Raw genomic sequence first — 24641 nt, forward strand, 5'->3', positions numbered from 1 at the left:
AATCCTATAAAAGAATTTACTCTTCAACATTTTTATATTTATTAAAATTCAGTTAACAATTGCTGTGCATACTGACTCAGATAAAATTGGCACATACAAGATACAAATGTAAATACTTTAAATTAGGTACTAAACAAATCATTAATGCCGCCGCCTAATTATGTGAACTCTCTTTGAGTCCCCTAGCAGTTCTTCATATCTTTCCATCGAACTTTTTCTCATGCTTTTAAACTGTGAAATGTTGCATTGAGACATCTTTCGCGGACGATCTAAAAATATTAAGAACAATAACCTCAGTACTGAATATTGTATTTTTTTAAAAAAATATTTACTTGTGCGTTTTTGTGTGGATTCAGCCAATGACTCTCTTCGAGCATGTTTAGCCAAAGTTAAATCTGGTAGTGTTAGTCGTCTGGAATGGGCCTTTTCTTTTTCAATGAACGATTTTTTCCAGTCGTGGAGCTGAAAATTAATTTATCATTCAGAACAAAATCAAAAGCAACTTATTTGTGTCTGTTTACTCTATGTCTCATATTGTATTGGATCCGCCACAAGACGACGAACGGTAGAACCGAAGACACAGCAATTATCCACCAGTTGTTGGCAATTCTGGAACCCATGTTTCTCCAGTCGACACCGAATAAATTATATCTGTCGCCGGTGTAATTATTGCACTGCGACACGGCGGGCTGTGCGTCGTTGTCGTTGGGCTTCCATGAACTGGAACTGACACTGTCGCACGGTTCGTTGCCGAACAGTCTGTTCACTTTTGCCGTTAGTGCTTGGATATGCTTCTGGAAACACGAGCCGCTCGCTACCAGCACGCACAGGCACACGACGAAGGATTTCCCGACGTCGGTGGTTTTCATTTCGCTGCGTCCGACGATCCCGACAGGTTAGAAATGAACACGATTTAACGCGTTTCGACGACGGTCATCGATACTCACAAAAAAGTCAATCGATAACACTAGCAATACATTTATTATTAATCGTATTTTGTTTATTACGCACCGCCACGGCAGTTTCTACCGCGCGTTCCAATGCAAGTACGTACTTTCTCTGCGGTGGCTCCAAAAGTGTATATTATATTATATTGATTTTCGAACTCTCGCGTGTATAATGTTACAACCCCTCTAGCCACTATCGTCGCACAGTTTAGGAAACGTGAACCGTCGTCGGCGTTGTACCTACGAACGTTTACGTTTTTTATTTTTTAAATTTTTTCCCAACACGCTATATTATATTTGACCAGGTGGTGGTGGTCTTGTAGTAAACATCGTTACCGATTTTTTTTTTCTAAACGTTCGAACTTCACCGCAGGTCGTTTTGTCCCGCATATATTACTCGACCGTCGAACAGTAAAATATTTGTACAAAATACAAACATTATAGATAGGTATGGCTACAGACTATGGGCCCTAGGGCACTGGGTACGTGTTATTTAAAATCTAAAAATACGTATTTGAGACTAAAGTGCAATATCATAATATACACACTACACGTCATGTTTATGTCAATAACTTTTTTTTCTTATATTATTTTGATATTAATGAAATATTAGTTTTTTTTTTACAACTATTATAATGTATTAATTAATATAGGTAAATTTGTTAAATATTTTAGTAACTATATTATTGTTTTAAGTTGGCATTTATATTTCCTTACGTTAACTTAACGTAAAAAAAATTTAAAATAGACACGTAGGTATTTGTTCTCAAGCAATTATTGAGAAAATAATAATTAAAAAAGAAAATAATAATTGATAGCCAAATCACAAAAGCTCATACATAATTTATCTAAATATTATTAGTTCTGAGAATGTTAAAGACATACACAAAATGTATAATATTACATTATAATAATTTATAATTTAAGAGTGCCTGTAGACACTGATGCCATGAGACATTGTGTGTAAAACCCAGACAATTTCGATGGTAATAATTATTAGATTGAGAAAACAAATTATAGGTTGGCAGAGATGAAAATATTATTTTCGATTTTATTATTATTTAGGACCTATGTTATGTAGGTAAGTAACTATTATTATTAATAAAAGGATCGGTTCTAACCTTCCATCGTTTATTTCCTCATAACTGTGTTCTTTGTTGATTTCGGATTACTTCTAATGCGTTTTCTAATCAATGTGATTGTCATCCCGCTCTATTTAGTTTGACTTAATAATATTATAAATAAATTATAATATAAACTACTATATAGGTTTTATATTTAAATTATTATCATTGCAATGAAACCCAATTAAAATAAAAGATTATCACAAATTGATTGCAGAAAGTTATAGGTAGAAACCGCGTTTGAATACCCAATAATTGTGATTTGTATCACTTTAAAATAACTTAGTAACTTTTAAGTGATGAAAGTTTCGTACAATTAAAATCAATACTTTTCTTAACGTTATTAATTATTATTATTGTTCTCCAAAAAGTAATTTAATAAATACCTACCAATGTTAAAAACAATTTCCGAGATCTAAAAAACAAAATTAAAAATACCTATTTAATTAAAAACAAACAACTTCTAATTATATATTTAGTCCTAAGATTTGAATTACACGATAGGAAATAAGTTTACCTACTATTAATTTATCAAGAACATGATATTTTGTACCTACGAGAATTTAATTTTGAGCCAAAATTTGACGTCACTAAATTCGAAATCATAATATGAAATTACATACTAGTACAATAAGCAATATACAGAGGTAGCCAACTTATTATTCTACCTATTATTTATTATACTTATTAGTACATGATGTGATTTTGAAAATGGCACGTTTCAACGTTTTATACCATATTTATTGTAGAATCGAAAAGGATTTATTTAAATAGGTAATTTCAAAATAGAAATAGAAATCTATCATACGATAAACTGTATAATACCTATATTATAACTTATAACTTTATAAGGTATCAATTAGGTACCTACTTATAATAGACTATTACAAATTACAGTACCTACCTAGGTCTTCTTTTTTAAAATTTAATATTGTTAAAAGTGAATTGTAATCATCCCGCAGGTTGGTATTATATTCATTTTAGGCTTTGAGCGGAAGGATGGATATATTGATTTAACAATGATGTATGTTTTCTTTTGTGTGTCTCCAACGTATATACAAAACCAGTATATAGAAGAAAAACATTTTTAGAAAAAAAAGTTTCGATCTTTAGTTTTGTAGGGGTTGTTTCTAATAGAAAATCGGTTCTATAGTTGGTACTTTTGAAAAGGTAAAAATTTAAAATTCCTAATAATATTATAATAATTATTGTTGCATCTTTTTAATTTTAATTTTTGAACATTTACAAAAAACAAATTAGGTACATTAAGTGAATGGGACATGACAAATTACTTAATACAATAATGAGAAAAGAATATGATTTGATGAGCTGAAGAGAATGCGATAAAAAGTTAAAACATATTTGACAGATTAAGAAGCTGGTGGTTATTATTAAAGACCGGTTTTAATAGATATTGTAACTTTTTGTTAACATCAGGTAGATCATTAGGTAAATCAATTCTGATAAAATCTGTACACAAATCGGACTAATTACAGTCTTCCTATTTTTTTTACACTCCATGTGATAAAACACCAACAAAAACACCCCGCCAAACTCCGTGTAAAAAACTAAAAGTATATATAAAAAAAAATGGCTCTAAAAGTTGTGATATAATTTTATAGCCAAGTTTTCTGAACTATAGATATCATTTATGTTAAAAATATAGCCTGCTAAATAATTGAACTAAGTTATCGGTGACTTTAAAACACTTGATTAGTAATACACTACCTAACTAATTCAATGGTGGTAAACCATACCTAATATTACTATGTAGTATGTTCTCATTATGCTATAGTATTTTTAAATTTTAAATTTAAGTCGCCAGCTAAGTTCAATTATTTAGCAGACCATTTTAACATAAGTTATATCTTTAGTTCAAAGACTTAGCTATAAAATGATATCACAACTTTTATAGCCGTTTTTTTTATATACTGTCGTTTTTTTACACAGAATTTGGCGGAGTGTTTTTGTTGGGATATCACTCATTTTTTGTTGATACCTTATTATTTGTAAGTCATTGTTGTGTGACTGGAAGCAACTAATAACGTGCTTTAACATATAATTAATATATTATATACACGTGCTACGATTTATTTATTTATATATTATACACGTTTGTATAATTCTACATAATTATATAAAAGACAAAAAACTGTTTGCACCTATGTCCATTATGCATTTCTAACCTTTCAACCGATTGCGATGAAATTTGGTACAGAGATAGATTAGACCACGGGGAAGACGATAGGCTACATTTTATTGTGAAAAAGGTAAATAAGAGGTCCAACTCGGGTAGGTTCTCAGACAAGGGATTTAAACAGGGGTCTCGAGTTAGAACCATGGTTTCGGTGGACAAATGTTTTTCAATGTTTTTTTGGACGTTTTTATTTATAAATGGTTACTATAGGGGCCTACACGTGACCTGTTTTTTGCTCAAAAACATACCTTACAGGAAAAACTCTCACGCCTCGTAATACTTTTTTTTTTTGAAAGAGAAACTTTCTTACAGGGTACATTGAACTTAGATTTTCAAGATTCTATTTCTAAACCATATATAACGACTTTGAATATGACCAATTTTCACAAGATTTTGTTATTTTTATCATGTTTGTTTTAAGCAATGAAATTAAAAATCGAAGTTCAATGCGCCCCGTAGAAAATTCTTTCTCTTTCTAACGAAAAACAAGTTAATCAAATTAGATAACTCTACGATGCGTGAGAGTTTTTCCTGTAAAGCTTGTTTCGAGCAAAAGAACATCCACATAATCACTTTTTTACGATATTTTCGTCGCATAGGTACGAAAAATAGGACTTAAAAGTACTTGAACATTTTTAGTTGTAACTTTTAATCCATCCAACCAATCTGCTTGCTAGTTCCCCCGTTGACTTCTTCACAATATTTCTGATCGATTGATAACGTTATTCTTATAATATGACCTTACATGTTCAGCCGTTGCCCTATAGATCGGGCCGATGGATTAGTACAAAGTACTAATTAGTGCGGTTTTTTAATGGTACAATTCTAGCTCCTGTTAATATTATAGGTACGTTAGTGGCTACTCGATTTTTTTTTTACTTAGCTTCATGCTACTACCCTCGAGCTGGATACAAATTATTATATCTTAGATAATTCATATAACAATAAAAATATAACTACGATGTATATTTTCACATAATGGGTTTTTCTAATAGTAGAGAAGCGTACGGTAGTGTCTTGATATTATTATAATATATCGATAATAATCATTTATTGGACAGCATATTTCAGGTCCTATAAATTTAAATAAATCTTAGAAAATGGTAAAGGATATACAATTATAAAACTATTAAAACTTACTCTGAGATTATATGTTAAGAAAACAATAAATGTTAATTTAGATAATATAAGGCCAATTTTTTAAAATTATTTTAAATATATGCACCGAATAAATATAACAAGTTACAAGAACATAATTTAGATAAGTATATACCTAATTATAAATTTTAATTCAGAAAAATAATATAATATTATAATTTTAAAATACTTTTTAATTTTTTATAATTCTGTAATTTTTTTATGTCCATCGTGTTATTTATTAAGTAAGTAATTAACAATATTTTATGTTTTATAATTTTATGATGTAACTTTAATTTATTTTTCATTGCAATTTTAACATATTAATACGGCAATTTCGATGTATTTTTATTGCGATTTTGAGATATTTTTAGAGCAATTTTGACATATTTTTAACGCAGTTAAATCCGGTTTTTAGTTATTATTTATTACTAACGAGGATGATTACTTATAAGTTATGAGTAAATTGTAAGTATTGTTAACTATTTAAACTTTTAACTTATAAAATAAAATTATTTACATTATAAATAAATTATTATATACTTTATAGAAGTGTGAAATATAATAGTGGTGAAAAATACGAATAGTATAATTATAACAATAAAATAAAATAATTTAGTACCCAAGTGAAAAATATACATCCGAAAATCCGAATCCGGATATCCGAATAATTCGCAGCAATAATCAGAGGCACACATCTCGTGAATCATGATATTATTTCACACGTTATGTGCAATACTAGCGTATAAATCGTCGGAACATAAACGGGGTCATCCAAATACGATTCACTCTACAAATCACTATTAAACAAAAGTGACGTTTTGAATAATTATCTACACGATGCATTTATTTGATAGATAATACGTATATTATGTTATGCCTAAAAAATATGTGTAATGCTGCAATTAAAATATAAAATATACGTTGGTAGTTGTTACATAAATATCATATGGTAATTATTGGTGACTGTACATTTTATTGTTTCCACCGCACATATTAAAACAACAACAAAATAAATTCTGACTTTTGTGTAATTGAGTATATTATCCACAATTAATGATTTGTAATGTATGTTATTGACTTCTATGATTTTAAACTAAACTAACTACCTATATTTTTTACACTATTTCACTCTTTAAATCACATAAACACACACGTCATACTGTTATAGTTGTTAGGTAAGTACTTGTTTACGTCGGACTCCGTGAAGTTCGAGGTGAGTTGCAGTCCTCTGGCAATTATTCACATTGAATTTATATCAGTTATATCACCTGTTTTTAGATATTATAATATCAATTATAGTGTGTTACAATTATAACAGTTGGCTGAAGTATTTCATGAAAGCCACAGGTATCTACATCTATTAGTATGAATTATTACACTAGTCACTATACGGGTAGTGAATATATATATATATATATACCTACCTAAATACACTAACCTATATACACGTTCAATAAATATTCATGAATGTCCCATATGCAGTGTTCGGACTTATCTAGATAATTATTTGTTCATATTTTATCTTATCTAGATAAATAGTTACAAGGTATCTAAACGTTCATCTTAGATAATTTTTTTACTAATCTAAATAAATTCATCTAGATATATTTTTTATTAATAAAAATCGCGAAATTGTACAAACGCATTTTTAAATATTTATACAGTTTCTCAAACAAAGTTTATGGTTTATAAATAATGTAATTATTTTTATTTATATCATGATTATTATTATGTTCCTAGTGCCCAACTAAAATATACCTAAATTTAAAACCATTTAAAAAATAATTGTATCTTTTTTTTATCTAGATAAAGATAAATACTTTTTTATCTAGATAAATATGAGTCAAGTTATCTTTTATATCTATCTAGATATATTTGAGTTGCATTATCTTTATCTTTAACTAGATAAAAAAGTACTTATCTAATCCGAACACTCCCCATATGTACCAATAATACATAATATTATTTGAATAATACCTGTATAGTTTTGCATTATAATATTATGAATTAAAAGTTAGGGCCTATCGCTGATGAGTGCAGAAGTTCAAATAAATGATAAAAAACATTCAAATACAATAATTATCATGTATAATATAGGTACATATATATTTATTTCAAACAAATCATTTGTTGGGCTTACAAACAATGTGAAAAAACACAGATTTTATGAACATTTGGTTGGATAAATCATTCAAAAATATACCATAATAATATTTTGAACTACAGTGCAACAATGTTGGTCACCAACATTAATGGTCAAGCACATTTTGGAAGGTTGAAAAACCCTCTTGCCGCTGTAAGTATAACATAAGTGGGACTTTAAAAACTATCCCTATATGACCCTATCCCTATCACTATTCTATTTCTATCCCTATCCAAGTTAAAACTAACATTTTCGAAATTTTTTTTTCCATAATGTATTTTACCGATGGCTTAAACTTTACGGCTTTATTGTGAAATTCAATCGGAAATCCTTCAGTCGCAAAATTCAAAAACAATTTAAACAAGTTAAATATGTATGGAAATGACTCATCGTGTCCTATATAGTGTACCTACCTAGTGAATTATATAAAGTGTCCGATTTATCATTATTTATTTATGCAGGAAAACGGCTGACTGGACCATTTTATGATTATTACTAAATAGTTGTATTAATACATTATAGTTAATTATAGTCTATAGGTACCTATTATTGAGAGATTTATTTATTCATTTTTCATCATATATATTATAATATAATATATTTTTTTAATATATTATTACTATACAATAACCATACGCATTTCCGGGAACTCATCTAGCGCAATAGGCATGTTATTATATCTAATCGTAAATTTCATATAATTATTTAAAAACGAGTCCGTTATAAGGGTATAAGTAGGGTACCTAGGTATATAATCTCTTCGTCTATCTGAAATGTATCTATATACTTACCTCAGTGACCTCACTACAAATATTTATTATTATTATAAATAAGGCTCTTACAACATTTTACCTCGGTAATAATGATTTTACAATAATATGAACTATGACGCCTAAACGGACATATAGATAGGTACCTACCTAACTGATTAGTTGTTATAAAATAAATAATAAAAGAAAGTTTACTGCTGCAGTGTATTTGACAATTTCATTTCGGAAAAAACTTGATGATTAGGATTACTTGTTCTTTGTTGGGTGTTCTTTTTATACTGCATGGGTATAGGTATGTAGAGGTAACTTTTAGTTTAGTTTAAGTACGTGTTGAGCATATTTTGAACATTATATCCTTTCTGTAGTGTTTTATTGTGAGTGTAGTATTTCAAACAGTCAGACAAGATGTGGATATTTTGTTTGTATCCCAATAATGTAGACATGTCCAATACGGATGAAAAACTATCAATATGACGTGTATTATTGAGAGATAAAACCTACCAAATTTCAAAATGCCAAATGTTAATATATATATAATATATATATTCCTTTTCTATGGAAATGGAAAAGGAAGCTATTTAAAAATTTTAAACGAGTACACACCATAACACATCAAAGGAACTAGCATTTCAAAGATACGCCGAATATTTATTTAACTTTACCGATGTAAGGAAGGAGTTTGTTCAATTTTTTTTTTTATAAAATTTTTCCTTTGGGTTCTTTGTTTTCACTTGTCCGCGACGAAAATCCGAGTTTTTTTTTGTTCTTATTAAAATATCGTGGAAACAATATTTTTCTTTTTCCAGCTTTTTGGTTAGGGGAAGTTTATATATATATACTCTTGTCGAACTCAACAAGAAACAGTATAAGCTTCCCGGTATTGCTTTTTTTCTCTTTGACATTATAAAACAAATACCTAATATGTATATACATTTAACCTATAAAAAACCACTGACAATAACAATGGTTTCGAATAAACCAAGTTAAGACTTAAGAGTAGCAATAAAAATTGTTACAGCAAGGCGCAAAGTTGTATTCGTATTAGTTAGAAAAAAATCAATTGCAGATCAGATGTTATTTGAGATCTGTGTATACTATATTATATACTTGGTAGGTACTCTCCGGAGAGGTACTCGGGAATCGGGTCGTACATATTATGTTTATGACGTATACGAGTAACTATATATATCGAGTATACATTTTTTATTTCCAGCGACTCGATATACCAAAGTCGTATTTTACGATCTCGGGGGTCTGAATTGAGATAAATAATAATATAAAAGTATGAAATTATAAAATACATTGTATAAGAAAACACAAAGCGGCCTTTATTAATAATAATAATATATCGTTACATGAATACGCGACGAACAGTCGACGAGAGATACGCCGCAACTGCAACAGTCATGTGGCATTATATTAAAATATTATATTATATTATTTAATTTATATTCATCGTTTCTCCTTGCCTCGGTGTAACATTATTGCAGTGTCTATAAGTCGTATCATATTATATCCTCGATCGGAAAGCAGCTACTTATATCATACTATATTATATACAGACGATATGAATATATATGTTACAGTTAAAACCCGAAATCCGTCGAAACTAGTTTTAACTAGTCAAAACTAGTTTCCACAAATCCCTTTAGTCATTTCTGGTTTTAACTAGTTAAAACTAGAATTTACTAAGACCTATAAAATATATTGGTGAAAACTAGAATTATCTAGTTAAAATCCTTAATTTTTATATTGATAGGTTAAACTAGTTTTAACTAGGGAAAAGTAGAAATATAAGTACACATTAGAATAATTATTATAGGAATTTATTATATTATTTATTTAGTATAGAATAATATTATATTGTATTTAAACTCGTACTACATAAAACTCACGCGACCACAGACGATCTATAAATATTGCTCGATAATTGTTTGACCGGTCGACTATCAAATCAATTAAGATAACTAGTCGTCCAACACTTAGATACGATATAACTTCGACAGATTATACCTACAATAATATTAATAATAATACGATATTGATCTGAAGGTCAGCTTATATCGTCGGCTGTGTTTCGCCAGTGCGATTGTGTTCGTCGTAGTCGTTGTACCTACGTGTTTTTGTCGTGAATTGCCCGTTCTAAGTTGTTTTTTCGCTCTTGTTGACATTCGCCGGTTTTGAAAATTGTCCTAACGTCACTGTATACTTTGGTATCATGTTGGAAACTGAAAGAGAAATGAGTACCCGAGAACGGTTTTTTAAGAAGCTTATGGAATCGGTGGAAGGAAAAAAAGACAATCATTATAATATCATTATTAAAGATGCTTATGATTCGCTTCTAAAAGAGGTTGAGGATGCGATATCAGCCACTAAAAAAACCTCTGCTCAATATAGAAGGATCAAGCGATTCAATGTTTTGGAATTTGGCGATACAAAAAAGCTGGTAACCCGCGGAGAGCCAGTCAAATATTATTTGCCGATGGAAGACATTTTTGATGTCATTGATTTGTCACATATCGCTGTAGGGCATGGAGGGAGAGATCGTCTGAAGGTTGAAACTTCAAGAAAGTACGCCAACATTACCACTGACATGATAAATATTTTTTTGTCTCTCTGTGAAACGTGCCAGAAAAAGAAAAAACTAGGAAAGAAAGGACTCGTTTCGAAACCAATTTTGCACACTGAATTAAATAGTAGATGTCAAATAGATTTGATAGACATGCAGTCACAACCTGATGCACAGTTTAAGTTTATACTTAATTATCAAGATCATCTGACAAAATTCGTTCTGCTCCGCCCCTTGCAGACCAAGCGTGCAGAAGAAGTTGCAAGCCATTTATTAGACATTTTTTTAACATTTGGTGCTCCGGTTCTTCTTCATTCAGACAATGGGAGAGAATTTGTTAACAGTGTGATTACAGAGCTGACAGGGCTATGGCCAGAGTTAAAAATCGTGCACGGGAAACCTAGGCATTCACAAAGCCAAGGCTCCGTAGAGCGAGCCAACCAAGACGTGGAACGAATGCTCGCTTCTTGGATGACAGACAATAAATCCACTAATTGGTCTATCGGATTAAAGTTCGTACAATTTATGAAAAATAGAGCACACCACGCCGGGATAAATATGACGCCCTATAAAGCAATGTTTGGGGTTGATCCAAGAGTGGGGCTCGTAACCTCTAACCTCCCCAATGATTTGATTGCTACTATAAACGTCGAGGATGAACTGGAAAATCTTATATGTACTGAAACTGGAAGTGAAAATAAGATTGAGCAGGAAGCTGCAGGTAAACATTTTTATTATTTTTTTAGACATTAATATTTTAGACATTTATTTATCGACATTATATTGCGGTTAAAATGCATTTTTTATTTACATATTTTATAATTTAAAAACCATAAACATTTTTCGATAACTTTTAAATTATTTTTCAGTTAGAAAAATTGTAAAAAAAATCAACTTTCATAGTTAAGTATAAATAGCTCATACTGTAACCAACAAATCTAATAAATACATAAACACGGTTTATTTCTTTGATATGTTTCAGATACCTCTTTTATAGGTGCAATTAGAAAAGAAGCTCATGAAAATTTGGAAAAACAGGCAGCCCGAATGATGACTCGATCAGAAAAAAAATTTCCCGCCGTTGATGTTGGTGTCAACGTAGTAATCCGCATTCCAGATGTTGACAAAGGCAAAACAGATCATCCTAATCTCATCGGAGTGGTGTTAGAAAAAACAGAGCACGATCTATACAGAATCGGAAGTAAGGATGGAATTCTAGAAAAACTTTATTGTAGGTACGTCCATTATCACATTTTCATACACCAAATAAAATATAATTAGTAAATAGTTACTAATCAGTAAAAATTGTTTCAGATCTGAATTTATAACATGCGAAGAAAAATTCATCACAGAGAATCAAGTTCCAAACAATCATATTTCCCTCCGTGCAGCCGCAACAAAAGCATCGACGGGGTCGGGGCAAGGCTTTGTAAGATGCACATGTAAAACGTCCTGCGGAACAAATCGCTGTTTATGTAGAAAAAATAAAATACTATGCAATTCTAAATGCCACAATAGTTTGTCCTGTCAAAATAAATAATATAATAAATTCCTATAATAATTATTCTAATGTGTACTTATATTTCTACTTTTCCCTAGTTAAAACTAGTTTAACCTATCAATATAAAAATTAAGGATTTTAACTAGATAATTCTAGTTTTCACCAATATATTTTATAGGTCTTAGTAAATTCTAGTTTTAACTAGTTAAAACCAGAAATGACTAAAGGGATTTGTGGAAACTAGTTTTGACTAGTTAAAACTAGTTTCGACGGATTTCGGGTTTTAACTGTAACATATATATATTATATATAATACGATAATTCCATATGCGGCTCTCGGTTTGCTAAAGTGCATGCAGTTATTTAAATTTGCTGCAATACAAAATTAAATCTATAGGGCGGGAGTTATCACTGCAGGTGGTGCACGGATCAACCCTGAATTATTTTCAAATAATAATAATAATAATAATTATAATAATATTATACGTATACATTTTTTGAAATAATTCAGACTATTTGATGACTAGGTAATAAATTGTCATAATTAAAACTTAACTTGTCATTAATGCATTAATTATAATTTATAACTATTTATATTATATTCTTCATTTAAATTATACAATATTGAATATACATAATATTACATATTATTATACATGCAAAAGCAGAAACACGAATACGCATATCCATTTCTTGTGGATTTCAACACTGTAGATGCGATTCAGACCTCGTGAAATATGATAAGTATAATTGATTTAAGATCAAACGAAATGTCACACCAAAATTCTCAATCAGAAAATTTAATCGAATTTTGGTGTACTTTGACATCCGTGAGCTGTATCAATGTAATTTTTGATTACATATAATATCCTGCGAGTCTGGAATTTCAATATCGGTCGCGATAATAACTAAATCACATTAAAACATTAAATAATAATCAAAATCAACAATTGTTTTTGAGTCCGTGAATATACTTTTTTATACTTTAAAGTGAAAGTCCGTATGTCTCAGAATAGGTTATAAGAACCCCTGCTAAAATGTGAATTAAAGATACGCAAAATATAAAAACCGCATACACCTAATTGAAACATTATCACTTTACTTGAAATAATAATTAATATAATATCACTCAGAGCATAAAATTAAATTTACATTTTATTATAATATTAAAACTTAAACGTTTACGTACATGGTAAATTACTGTTATAATATAGTTATATATTATTATACCAATATTAAACATCTGCTGCAGTCATGCGACAACAATAATAAAAAAAATACCATCACGAAATAATATATAATAAGGAAAATACGGCACAAAACGTGGTTAGTTTTTTTTTCGTCATTTCAAGAATCAAAATGTATTTTTTGCGGCTTAACGACTTAGCGTTCATGCCGAAAAACTTCAATTTCTATGCACAAAAAATTGAAATAAAAATAATAATATATAATGCCTACGCGTATACCTGCCGACGTATTTACATATGATTTACGGAACACGGCCGTGCGGCTACAGGTCTCGTACTATTCCACTACACGGGTGACATATCACATACGTCAAATGTAAATAATACATATTACCGGGATAAAGGGGAAAACGCGAAAATATGGAATTTTAACCCGACGGAAAACGGTACAGGACTATAGGTATTTGTAGGGGGAAAAAAAAGTACACTCATACAATAATTGCACAAACGTATATTATTATATGGTTGTGCTGTACGAAACAATATTATACCTACAACCGCGCCAACCATCATCGCGCAACAAATAGGTTAGAAGCTTAGAAACATTATAACGTAACGAGCACTACTGATTTTTACGACAATGCCGTCGGGCGTATTGTTGTAATAATAATAATTATTTATAATATGATTAAAATATTATCATACTATTTCCCATTATTTTATCGACCAACCCAAACAAAGAAAAAAAAAACAACCGTAAAACGTTTACGACCACCACTCGTCCCATTCATGCGCGTCCATAATGTGGTATATAATATTCGTCCTGCCTACCACTCATAATGGCTGTATGTGGTATTAAGGTATAATATTATAATACATGAGCATATAATAATATAATAATATCTCGATGTACATAAAAAACGTTTATAGTGATTATATTATAGATTCAATATAAATCGCAGTAATGCGCGTATAATAGGTACCTAACGATTTTCACTAACGATTTTTGCAATCCGATTACGTCATGTTTATACATATTATCAAAGGTGGCAAAGTTAATGAAAGTTAAATTAAGTCAAGTGAACACAAGATCGTAAAGTAAGAAGTTAATAGTTAACAAATTATAAACTTATCTCGCCAAGCTTAAAGATAATATGGAAAAAATATTAACTACGTCATAATAAAAGTTAACCCTTTTTTAAAAATTATACGTGGATATCATGAGTATTTTTTGAATATCTTTAAATATATAATATTATATATTATTTTTTTTATCTAGAAACATATAAACATATAAATTAGAATATTAGATAATTTTTATTTAAAACTGAGTAGGTATATACCTAAATAGTAATTTAAGTAATAAAGTATGAAACCGTTAGAACCAAAAATGTCATAAATATTTTTAACTTGATGGATTATTTTTCAAAATTTATTTCAACAGTCAATTAAAATAGTTCTTAAGTTGATTAGAAAATTAACTAACTATAGTTAATGCCCAACTTTGTATGTATATATACGTGGAAATACGTAGGTATTGGAGTGTTTTTATTTCTATAATAATTTTGTCCATTTCCGAGTACCTAAACGCAGTAAAGAATAAAAATAACAATGATAAAGAGGAAAACAAAATAAAAAGTCAACTGCACAATCCACGGATACGGAACATCAAGTTGTAAGTAACTTCAATCATAATATTATAGATAAGAATATATTTAAAAAAAATATAAGACTACGTGTCATTGAAGATAAACCATGCACACAGATATCAACTTAAACTAAATACATAATAAACAATAATAATAATAAATATTATTATATAGGTAATATGTTTTATATGGTGCGTGTTATTGGCGTTCTGGACGATAGATTAAGTGCTCGAATTTCATCGCCGATACGTTTAACTGGTATAGGAAAGGATAACTAAGCCGCCGCAGTGATCGGTTTGTTTCTTTGCACCAACAGTAATAATATTGCAATAATAATAAAAGTACGAGCTTACATGCACTTTACACAAGTGTCGATATAGCTTTGTAGAAAATCCAATTACACACAGCCAATCGTAGATTAGTGACTAGTGTAGGTACACTCTTGTCTCCCGTATAAGTTCATATCGATTATCGTCAAACGAGGAACCAAAAAAGGAGTGCCACTGTGGGGTTTATTTAAGGCGAAAAGGGCAAGAGAGGGGCCACGAAGAGAAGAATATCAAAATTTAAAATTAAAACGTGTTTCAATATTTTTTTATTTTTATTAATTTCGTGTAAAGTTTACAATTTATTATTATAGTCATTAGTTTACTAGAATAATGTACGTATTACCAATGATTATAAATACTAGTACTTATACTACCTATATTTATAATCAATGGTATTTCTTAATATATGAATTATTTTTGTAATACGATCACAGTTTCACACGATGTGCAGGTTAATAATTCATCAAATATTTGTTCAACTTCCAATTTTATATCACGATGACTATAAAACGATTACATAGCCCATTGTAGTTTTTATAGAAGACGTATTAATATTTGAAATCCAAAGTAGAAAAGCTCCGTATAATGTGGTAGAATCATTCAAAATGCTCGAAATAATTTCTAAAGCATTGATAACAGGTGGTTTTAGTTCCATATATAAGTCCCATTCAATGCATGCGGTTGTACCAACCTTTTTAGTTTTTTTTCCTGTTCCTGTTGTAATTCGACGTCATTGTTACATTATCGTATCTTGTAATTTCAAAAAAGTTAAAAGCCATTTTCATAAAACCTCTTTGAACAGTTTTTGACGATGAAATCGAGAATCGAAGAATCGATGCTACCTATCCTTAATAATTGTTAATAATACATCATCACGCTTATACAAATAATTATTGGCAAAGGTTTTTGAAATCAATAAGGTTAGAATTTTTAGTATCAAGGTTTATAAAATACATAACATTTTCTGGATTAGGTGAGTACTGAGTGAAACTATTATGTACTACTAAGTGGTTCAAAATATATAACTCATATTGTAATGAGTGACAAAATATCGAAAATAAAATAAACTATGTAAGTCAGATATTCAATAGTCATTTAAACAGAAGTAATACCGCGTTGTTCTGGTTTCTATCGTTATTACTGCGCTATTCTGCACGTTCCTTTTACAAAAAACTAATATATAAATGTACATATTATATAATATAAAATGTCAAATGGTTTTTTCACGATGTCATCCTAACCGAGGAGTTACCTCTCATCCCTTCACTTTAACCCGTATCTGGTTAACATGTACGCATGTAGAGGGAAAACGGAAACGAGCGAGTGCGACTGACATCATAATATTAAATATAGGTAATTTATGAACCGTTAAAGAGCTGTTACGAAAAAATTGCGCTACGGCACGGTATTATACTTCTTATAGGACAATATTGCACTACATATATACAGTGTACACATATACCTATCACGTTTTCCTATTATGTAATCTTCTATATTGTACTGTATATATTAGTACTATATGTGTATAAATATATAATACCTATTTATGTATACACGGCGATTCACCAAGCATGCTCTGCACCTCCATTTTTCCTTTAATAATTAATTTATTAAAATTTGGTTTTTGGAGTTTTTATTTAAGTACACTTGAGGTCCATATTCTTAAATAAGTACATGGATTTTTAAATTCCATTCAAGGAATGTCTTGTGACGATACAAACTTTTTTGTTTAAATGTAAATTCAGCAGTTGAGTTATTTTAAGATTTTGATATCAAAATTTGAACGAATAGTTTTCGAGTTGTTCAAATGTACCTATACGTATAGTTTTATGATTATAAAATATTAATCGTTAAATATTAGCTAGTAATTATTATAATTTTCATATCATCAAATACCTCCAAATTGTCCAAATACATCCTTAGTATATACAAACTTAAATAACTCAGAAACTACTTTTTAGATTTTCGACCAAGGTACATTAAAAAGATCAAAAAGTCATCTGTTTAACAATTTATAGAAAAAAAGTGCGATTTTCATTTGAAAAATAGAGGTTGGACGTTGGAATCATCACAGTACACTTCTTAAATATGATCCAAAAATATGGCCCTTAAGACGTAATATAATATTAAAATAATTTTAAATTATTCCAAAATTCAAAATTTGAATAAACTCGTTAATCAAAAAAAAAAAAAATAGATGAAAAATTGAATTAATCTCCCTGTATAATGTGTGTGCGACAGGTCTTAACTTTTTTTTTTATTTATTATAGAAGCGCGTGAAAAACTAAACAGCAAGCACAGCACTGCAATATAGCGTACCTATATAGATGTATTAAACCATTTTAACCGATCTAACAACGATTGATTTATGTATAATATTTGTTTCACACGCATGTGTTAAAAATTATTTGTATTAAATACGCACATAAATAATAAGATATAGCATCTATACCTATTGCTTATTATATTCATCCTTAAGGCATTATATTTTAAAATTAAAATAATTTGAAAGTCTATGTAGGAAACTTTAGGGGTTTTAAATAGAGGTCATTCAAGAGGGGATAGCGATCAAACCGAAAAATAATTTTCAAATAACACATAGGTACACTAAATTTTTATTGATAATCAATTATATTAAATTTTGCTTTTTGAGATTCACATAATATGCTATATTACATTGAGTATTTGAGTATAAACAACACTATATTTTCAAATAAATTGATTTTTTTGACATTTAAGGATTGTCCTGTATCGTTACAAACTTCTTTTTTTCTCTCTACGTACCTAGTTGCTAAATTAATAAATTAATATTTAGACGTAATTTATCTTAATTGTTGAGCTGTAATAGTTTTAAGCTAGAAGCTAAGAAAATATCCCTTTTAACTGTAAATTGTTAAACATGATATTTATTTTTTATGTGTTTAAATCGAAATTCGATTTAACAGGTAGTTTCTAAATTATTTAACTTTATGTACTTAGAATAGTCCTTGATACAAGTTCAAAGATATGAGGTCTATTAGATACATACCTGTATAATTTGAAAATTATAGTAATCATCTAATTACACGGTTATAATACTTGTGAAAACTGTCTAATGTCTATGTATAATAATTACAAGGTTACTATAAATATTTCATGTAAAACTATTACTAAAGATCATTACTAGTGTAATAATAAAAAAACCACTTGTTCGAAATTCGATTTAGATGCATCAATATTAAAATAAGTATCTTATTAATTTATTGTTAACAGGATGATTCTTATTTGAAAAAAAGGAGTTTGTATCGCTACAGTGCACTTTTTAAATGGATCAAAGTGTAATAGAATAACTACAGTTATTAAAAATCTATACAGAAAATAAAGTGTTTAGGTATGAATATTCTTAAAAAATCAAAATAATCATAATTTGAACAAATACATTATTGATGAATAAAAGGGGAAACAATGGAGAATGTATAAGCAATCACCCTGTATATTCTATAATAATATAAACTACAATATTATATTATACGATTCTAAAAAACAACACTTGATCACTGGTCAGTCTCGTACGGTGTTGGAATTGTTATTTATTAGTTTATTACTATGTTTTAATAAAAATAATTATTAAAATCATACTTGATGACAATACTTGACATAATATCCTAAATTTCTAACCAATGAAATGTTTATTTTATGTAACGAGAAAACAATTTGTTTAGTTTTATTATTACGAGTTAGGGTCTCTTAAAATAATAATACAACTAGGTATTTGTTCAATGATTATTTGTTTTGATATAAAATGCCTAGTACATTAATTAACTTATACACATTGGCACATAGCTTATCAGATCTATTTAGCTTAAGTTTTTCAGAACATTTGTAAACATTGAATCAGAGGCTGTAGAGGTACCTACGTTGTACCTACTAAAGTTTATTTATTATTTATTGGCATTTAAAGTAGATCGAAGCTTACAAAGTCTTGTTCTTGAAACTTATAATGGTTGTTATAGCAATAATCTACATATTGGTTTTAATTTCGATATATTTTGAATATTGTGGAATTAAAAATATTAATTGCTGCCCTTTGGTCTATGATCAAACAATTTATCAATGTTATATTGTTATTGCTTCGATTAAACAATTTATTCAAAAAACAGATGAAAATTAAGTGAAGAAAATCACCCTGTATAGTATAGCATGACGTTATAGCCGAGGTATAAGACTAAACTATAGTTTGGCTATTTTATTGTGAAACAACGATTTCTATAACACGCGATGTCGAGATCTGATTGACGCTTGAGGTTTTTTATTTTTCTTTTCCGTGAACACTACCGGTGGAACCGTTTTCGGCGGTATAAACCAGGCGAATGGTGAAAGCACTCACTACATCGCCGCCCCCATAATATTTATCGAGACAGTCCTCGTTGCGCAATAATTGTTACTTTCTGTCAAGGGCGCGGGCATAAGAAGTTATATACCCGACCGAACACGAAACTCGATGTCCGATGGAACGAGCACATAATACTAAAATAATAATAACATCGCAATGTCACGCCCCGTGTCCAGCGCAGAAGGTGTGCATAATAATCATATCAGGTAAAATCGGTAATAACAATTTCACTACAATTTATCGTATTCATAAAATAAAGCAACACGCATAATAATAATGTTCCGTGTATACGATATATATAACTATATAAGATGGGGGGCACTGCAGTGTTTTCCTGTGTAAATTTGTCGGAAAAAATAAACGTATGCTGCCTTTGCAAGTGCCCTGCACTCTGCCGTATATCATGATAATACAAGTACCTACATATAATAACACATAATACCCAATTTAATACTGCATTGTGATATTTTATAGATAGGTACCCGGAATTGGTATAGGTAGCCAACGTAAAGTTTGGATTTGAAATTAATCTGATACTCGTATCGCGTGTTCAGAACAATAGTAGGTTAGGTTCGTAAAAAATCGATACACCTAGAAAGTTTCGAGAATCAAAAGATCCCTCCCACTCTCTCTCTCTCTCGTTCTCTCAATTTATATGTAAACATATTTAGTAATACTAATAATCGAATGTGGGTCGTCTCGGCCTTCGACGAGTTTATTGCACGTGTGTCGGGTCTTTTGCAGTACAAAATGCGCATTACAGCTAAGGAGATTTATACATACGCACGACGGAAAACTCATACCTACCTACCCACCTAAACATAAAATTGAACGAAAATCGGTGCACAAATACATTATATACTCATGTACTTATGATAACGCTCTTATATAACGTATATACTACATCATTATATTATATCGTATGTATAAAATATGTATTATGTGTACATAAATCCAAAACATAATTTTCTCACCGACACACGAGCTACGAGCACGCGAACATTTTGGTGTTCAGTTTATATAGCCATTATGCCCAATACCAATAACCAATACCCATATGCATTCTGCTGTACAGCTATAGATTATGATATTATTTTATATTTATATTGTAGTACGTGTGAAAAATACAATTATAATATCACGTTGTGTAGAGGCAATTACATGGTAAATATTACGAATATAGGTACCTAATGATTTCGTCAAGAACCGAATGTGTATAGTATACGCTGCACACTTCAAACTTACTCGGTACAACTTTCACCTCAGTGTGTTCGTGTAGAACTGTGAAAGAAATCCACTCTAAAAGTTGTGGTATCGTTTTTTAGCTAAGTCTTTGAATTATAGTTCATTATTTATGTTAAAATAGACTGCTAAATAATTTAACTTAGTTGGGAACTTTAAAACACTTGATTAATAATAGTGTAATACTAATACACTACCTATTTCGAAGATAATAGACTATATTATTATGTAATACGTACTCATTATGCTATAATATTTTTTAATTTTTAATTTTAGTCTCCAAGCTAAGTTCATTTGTTTAGCAGTCTATTTTACCATAAATGATATCTATAGTTCAAAGACTTGGCTATAAAATTATATCACAACTTTTAGAGCAGTTTTTTTTTTGTAAATATTTACTTAGCATGTTTTTGTTGGGGTATCACTAATTTTTTGTTGATTCCTTATTAAATGTAAGTCATTGTTAATAAATAAGTAACAACGTGCATTAAGATAGAATGTTGTTGAGAAATAATTTTTCAGTTACGTAAATTTATTATGATATAGTTACAGAAGATGAATTTTGAATTGGAAACAAGTCGTTAAATTCAAACCTAATAATACTCAAGGCTAAAATTTGTTTATTTATATGATATTAATATAATATAATATTGCATTGAACGACATGAATTTGGCAGAGGCCAAGAGTCGTGCGAAATGTTACGCTACAAGTCCACTGACCAAAATCTATTTTTCCATGTCAAATATCATGTTGATGACACTTGAAACCGCAATCCAGCGCCGTCTGCCACGACTGTCCCAACGGAGTCAAAAACCTCGGCTGAACTCGGTGTAGCGGTTCCGGTCGCTTGTGTAGATCTGCAGGATACAGACGCTGTAATAACGAACCAGGTGGTAACCACGAACACGGTCAAACAGTAGAAGATCCAGGGTTTAATTTTTCGGGTGGCATGGAGGGGACAAAAGTACAAAAAGTACATCAATTTAATAAACACAGTGTAAAACAAAGGGAAACTACCGTGATTGGGGGGAGGCATGCCCCCTTTGCACCCCCTGGATAAAACACTGCGGTCAAACCTATACGCCAATGATTTTGGAAACGTGCTAAAAAATTCTTCGGGAGATTGTTGTGCTGCGCGTAGGTCCGTGCAATTATTGCTGTAGAGCCGTTGAGAATGCTGTTAAATAGTTAATACACCGTATAGGTGCAATCTACAACAAAGTTTTTGAAATTGTCTTGACGCTCTGTTTGAGATAATTTTACAAAATGTCAAAGTGAGATGAAAATATGATCAAATAACAATTTTCATCGCCTACACATTATGTTTATTTAAACGATTAATAATAATATTACAATATAAATAATAAATAATATTATATTATATTATAAATATTAATTGTTTAAATAAACATAATGTGTAGGTGATGCAAATTATAGAGGAATATTTTTAGAATTATTACATATTAGGTATATTATTTTGCATAAGATACACTTTTGATAAACATTCCTGTAAAAATATTTGAAATAATTATAATTTATTACAAATTACCACGATGATATAAAAAGCTAAATTAAATAAATCGTATGCATGCATTCGAAGTATTTCGAACATATTTTATATTTATAATACACATAATATATTGTATATTTGTATATATTATGTATAATGTATATATACATGATATGTTTGAATGTAGGAACGATGTTAACGTTTCATACATAATTGTGGCACGCGAATGTTTTTACATACAGAAATATAAATCTTAAGTGTATAATATATTATGTAACAGGTACGTGAAAATATTAACTGTTTAAATATAAATAATGTTAGGACATTTGCAACTGATTCAAATTATTATTTTAACAAACCTGATATTATTTAAATTTTGTACAATTTATCTCAAACATTTTTATTTTGAAAATGCTTAATAAAGTGTTCAAATTATTGTTGGGAGATTGGATGGTTGTAAGTTTATAAAAAAAGTAAATTAGATACTGTAAATTGTATTAATTTAGCACAAATATATGTTTTTGTTGAATAATTAAATTGGTTTCTACTTTATGACTTTATGTTTTATAAGTAAACGCCAAAACGCTATTGTAAAATTAATTTATAGCGTTGGAAAATATTGCGACTTTCATTTTTGTTTTTTTTTTGTAATTGCTTTAAGAAAAATTTATTTGAGGGACCTTGAATTTAAGCTTTTTGACTGAGGAACAAAAATGGTTATTTTATTTTCCATTTTATAAATTTTTATTTACAAAATAATTTGCAAATTTTTATGATTTAGACGAATTTTGTCTTGTATGGTTAGGTTTAATTATTATTAAACTAAAAATACCTATATTATATCCATATGACCATATTATATTTTAATTTTTACATAACTATTCATTTTAGGAATTTTGATTCCAAATTTATCTGTAAACTATCATCTTAAATTGTTTAGTATTTTAATAATATTATGCATTGAGAGTTAGTATATATAGACTGTCACCTGAATATATACAAAACGGGAGAGAGGGTCTAAGCACCGCAGTGTAATTACTGTGGCTACCGTGACATATGAGACTTCACTATAAATATTAATCTCGACTTCCGTAATTCGTAAACAAAATATACAAGGATTTAATTTTTAAATAGAGTATTAAAAATCGTTCATCGCAGTTTTATGTTTTAGTACATCATAATATTGTATATAAAATATAATTTACTGCCATCCTAATACTGAGATGCTATTTTTTTTGTTATTATTCGATACGGGAGGCATACATTATTCCATAGATTTTTTAAACTATTTATCATTTTTTGAAAAAATTGTTTCCACAATTTTAATGACTCACTATCGGTAATATAAATTTATTTATCAATATTAGCTAATTTCTATTTTAACTAAAATATTACCTATTGAATACATTGATTAATGTTTATATAAAGTCGATTTTAGTATTAACATATTTCAATACTGCTGATCGCAGCACTTGTGTGCATAATTATTAGGTATCTATTAAAAAAGATCCTAGGACCTTGAGCAAAAATGTTATTTGTTTTTATATTAATGTATACACATGCATATATATTTGCGAGTTTGATACATTTCGTAATTTTTTTTTTTATATATAATCTCGTCTGTAGTCTGTACGCTGTTTTTACTTAGTTTTTCCCGATTATACTGACAATTACATGGGATTTTCCCATTTGATCCTTCAACTAAAGATCTTTAAACTTTATGTATGTCTATGAAAACACGTACCTAATAATAATTTATTAGATTTTTGAATTTCAGTAACAACCAATTATGAGTAACCTTGTATTATATTTTCAAGCTTTGGCTATGATATTTGAATATTTTATAAATCTAAAATATAATTACAAATTTGTGCATATGTATTTTTAATATTTTCGTCTGTTACCCTAGGGGATTTTTACCTCTGGCGAATTTTACTTCGGAGATTTTATAAAAATGTTC

The 24641-nt window shown here is 29.2% G+C and overlaps 2 protein-coding genes across 2 annotated transcripts; one reads left to right on the plus strand and one right to left on the minus strand.

Moving 5' to 3' along the window:
• Positions 1 to 15: 15 nt before the first annotated feature.
• Positions 16 to 1188, minus strand: LOC132943357 (uncharacterized). The gene is made up of 3 exons (XM_061012322.1): positions 522 to 1188; positions 333 to 462; positions 16 to 269 (listed from the first exon to the last, which is right to left on the minus strand). Exons 1-3 carry the CDS (start codon positions 867 to 869, stop codon positions 142 to 144), a joined length of 606 nt encoding a protein of 201 aa, XP_060868305.1. The 5' UTR covers positions 870 to 1188; the 3' UTR covers positions 16 to 141.
• An 8734-nt stretch (positions 1189 to 9922) lies between these two features.
• On the plus strand, positions 9923 to 12665 carry LOC132943095 (KRAB-A domain-containing protein 2-like). Its single transcript, XM_061011900.1, has 3 exons — positions 9923 to 11611; positions 11873 to 12125; positions 12205 to 12665. Exons 1-3 carry the CDS (start codon positions 10540 to 10542, stop codon positions 12428 to 12430), a joined length of 1551 nt encoding a protein of 516 aa, XP_060867883.1. The 5' UTR covers positions 9923 to 10539; the 3' UTR covers positions 12431 to 12665.
• Positions 12666 to 24641: the final 11976 nt, after the last annotated feature.

The sequence above is a fragment of the Metopolophium dirhodum genome, chromosome 4 (genome assembly GCF_019925205.1).
Source record: "Metopolophium dirhodum isolate CAU chromosome 4, ASM1992520v1, whole genome shotgun sequence".
NCBI lineage: Eukaryota > Metazoa > Arthropoda > Insecta > Hemiptera > Aphididae > Metopolophium > Metopolophium dirhodum.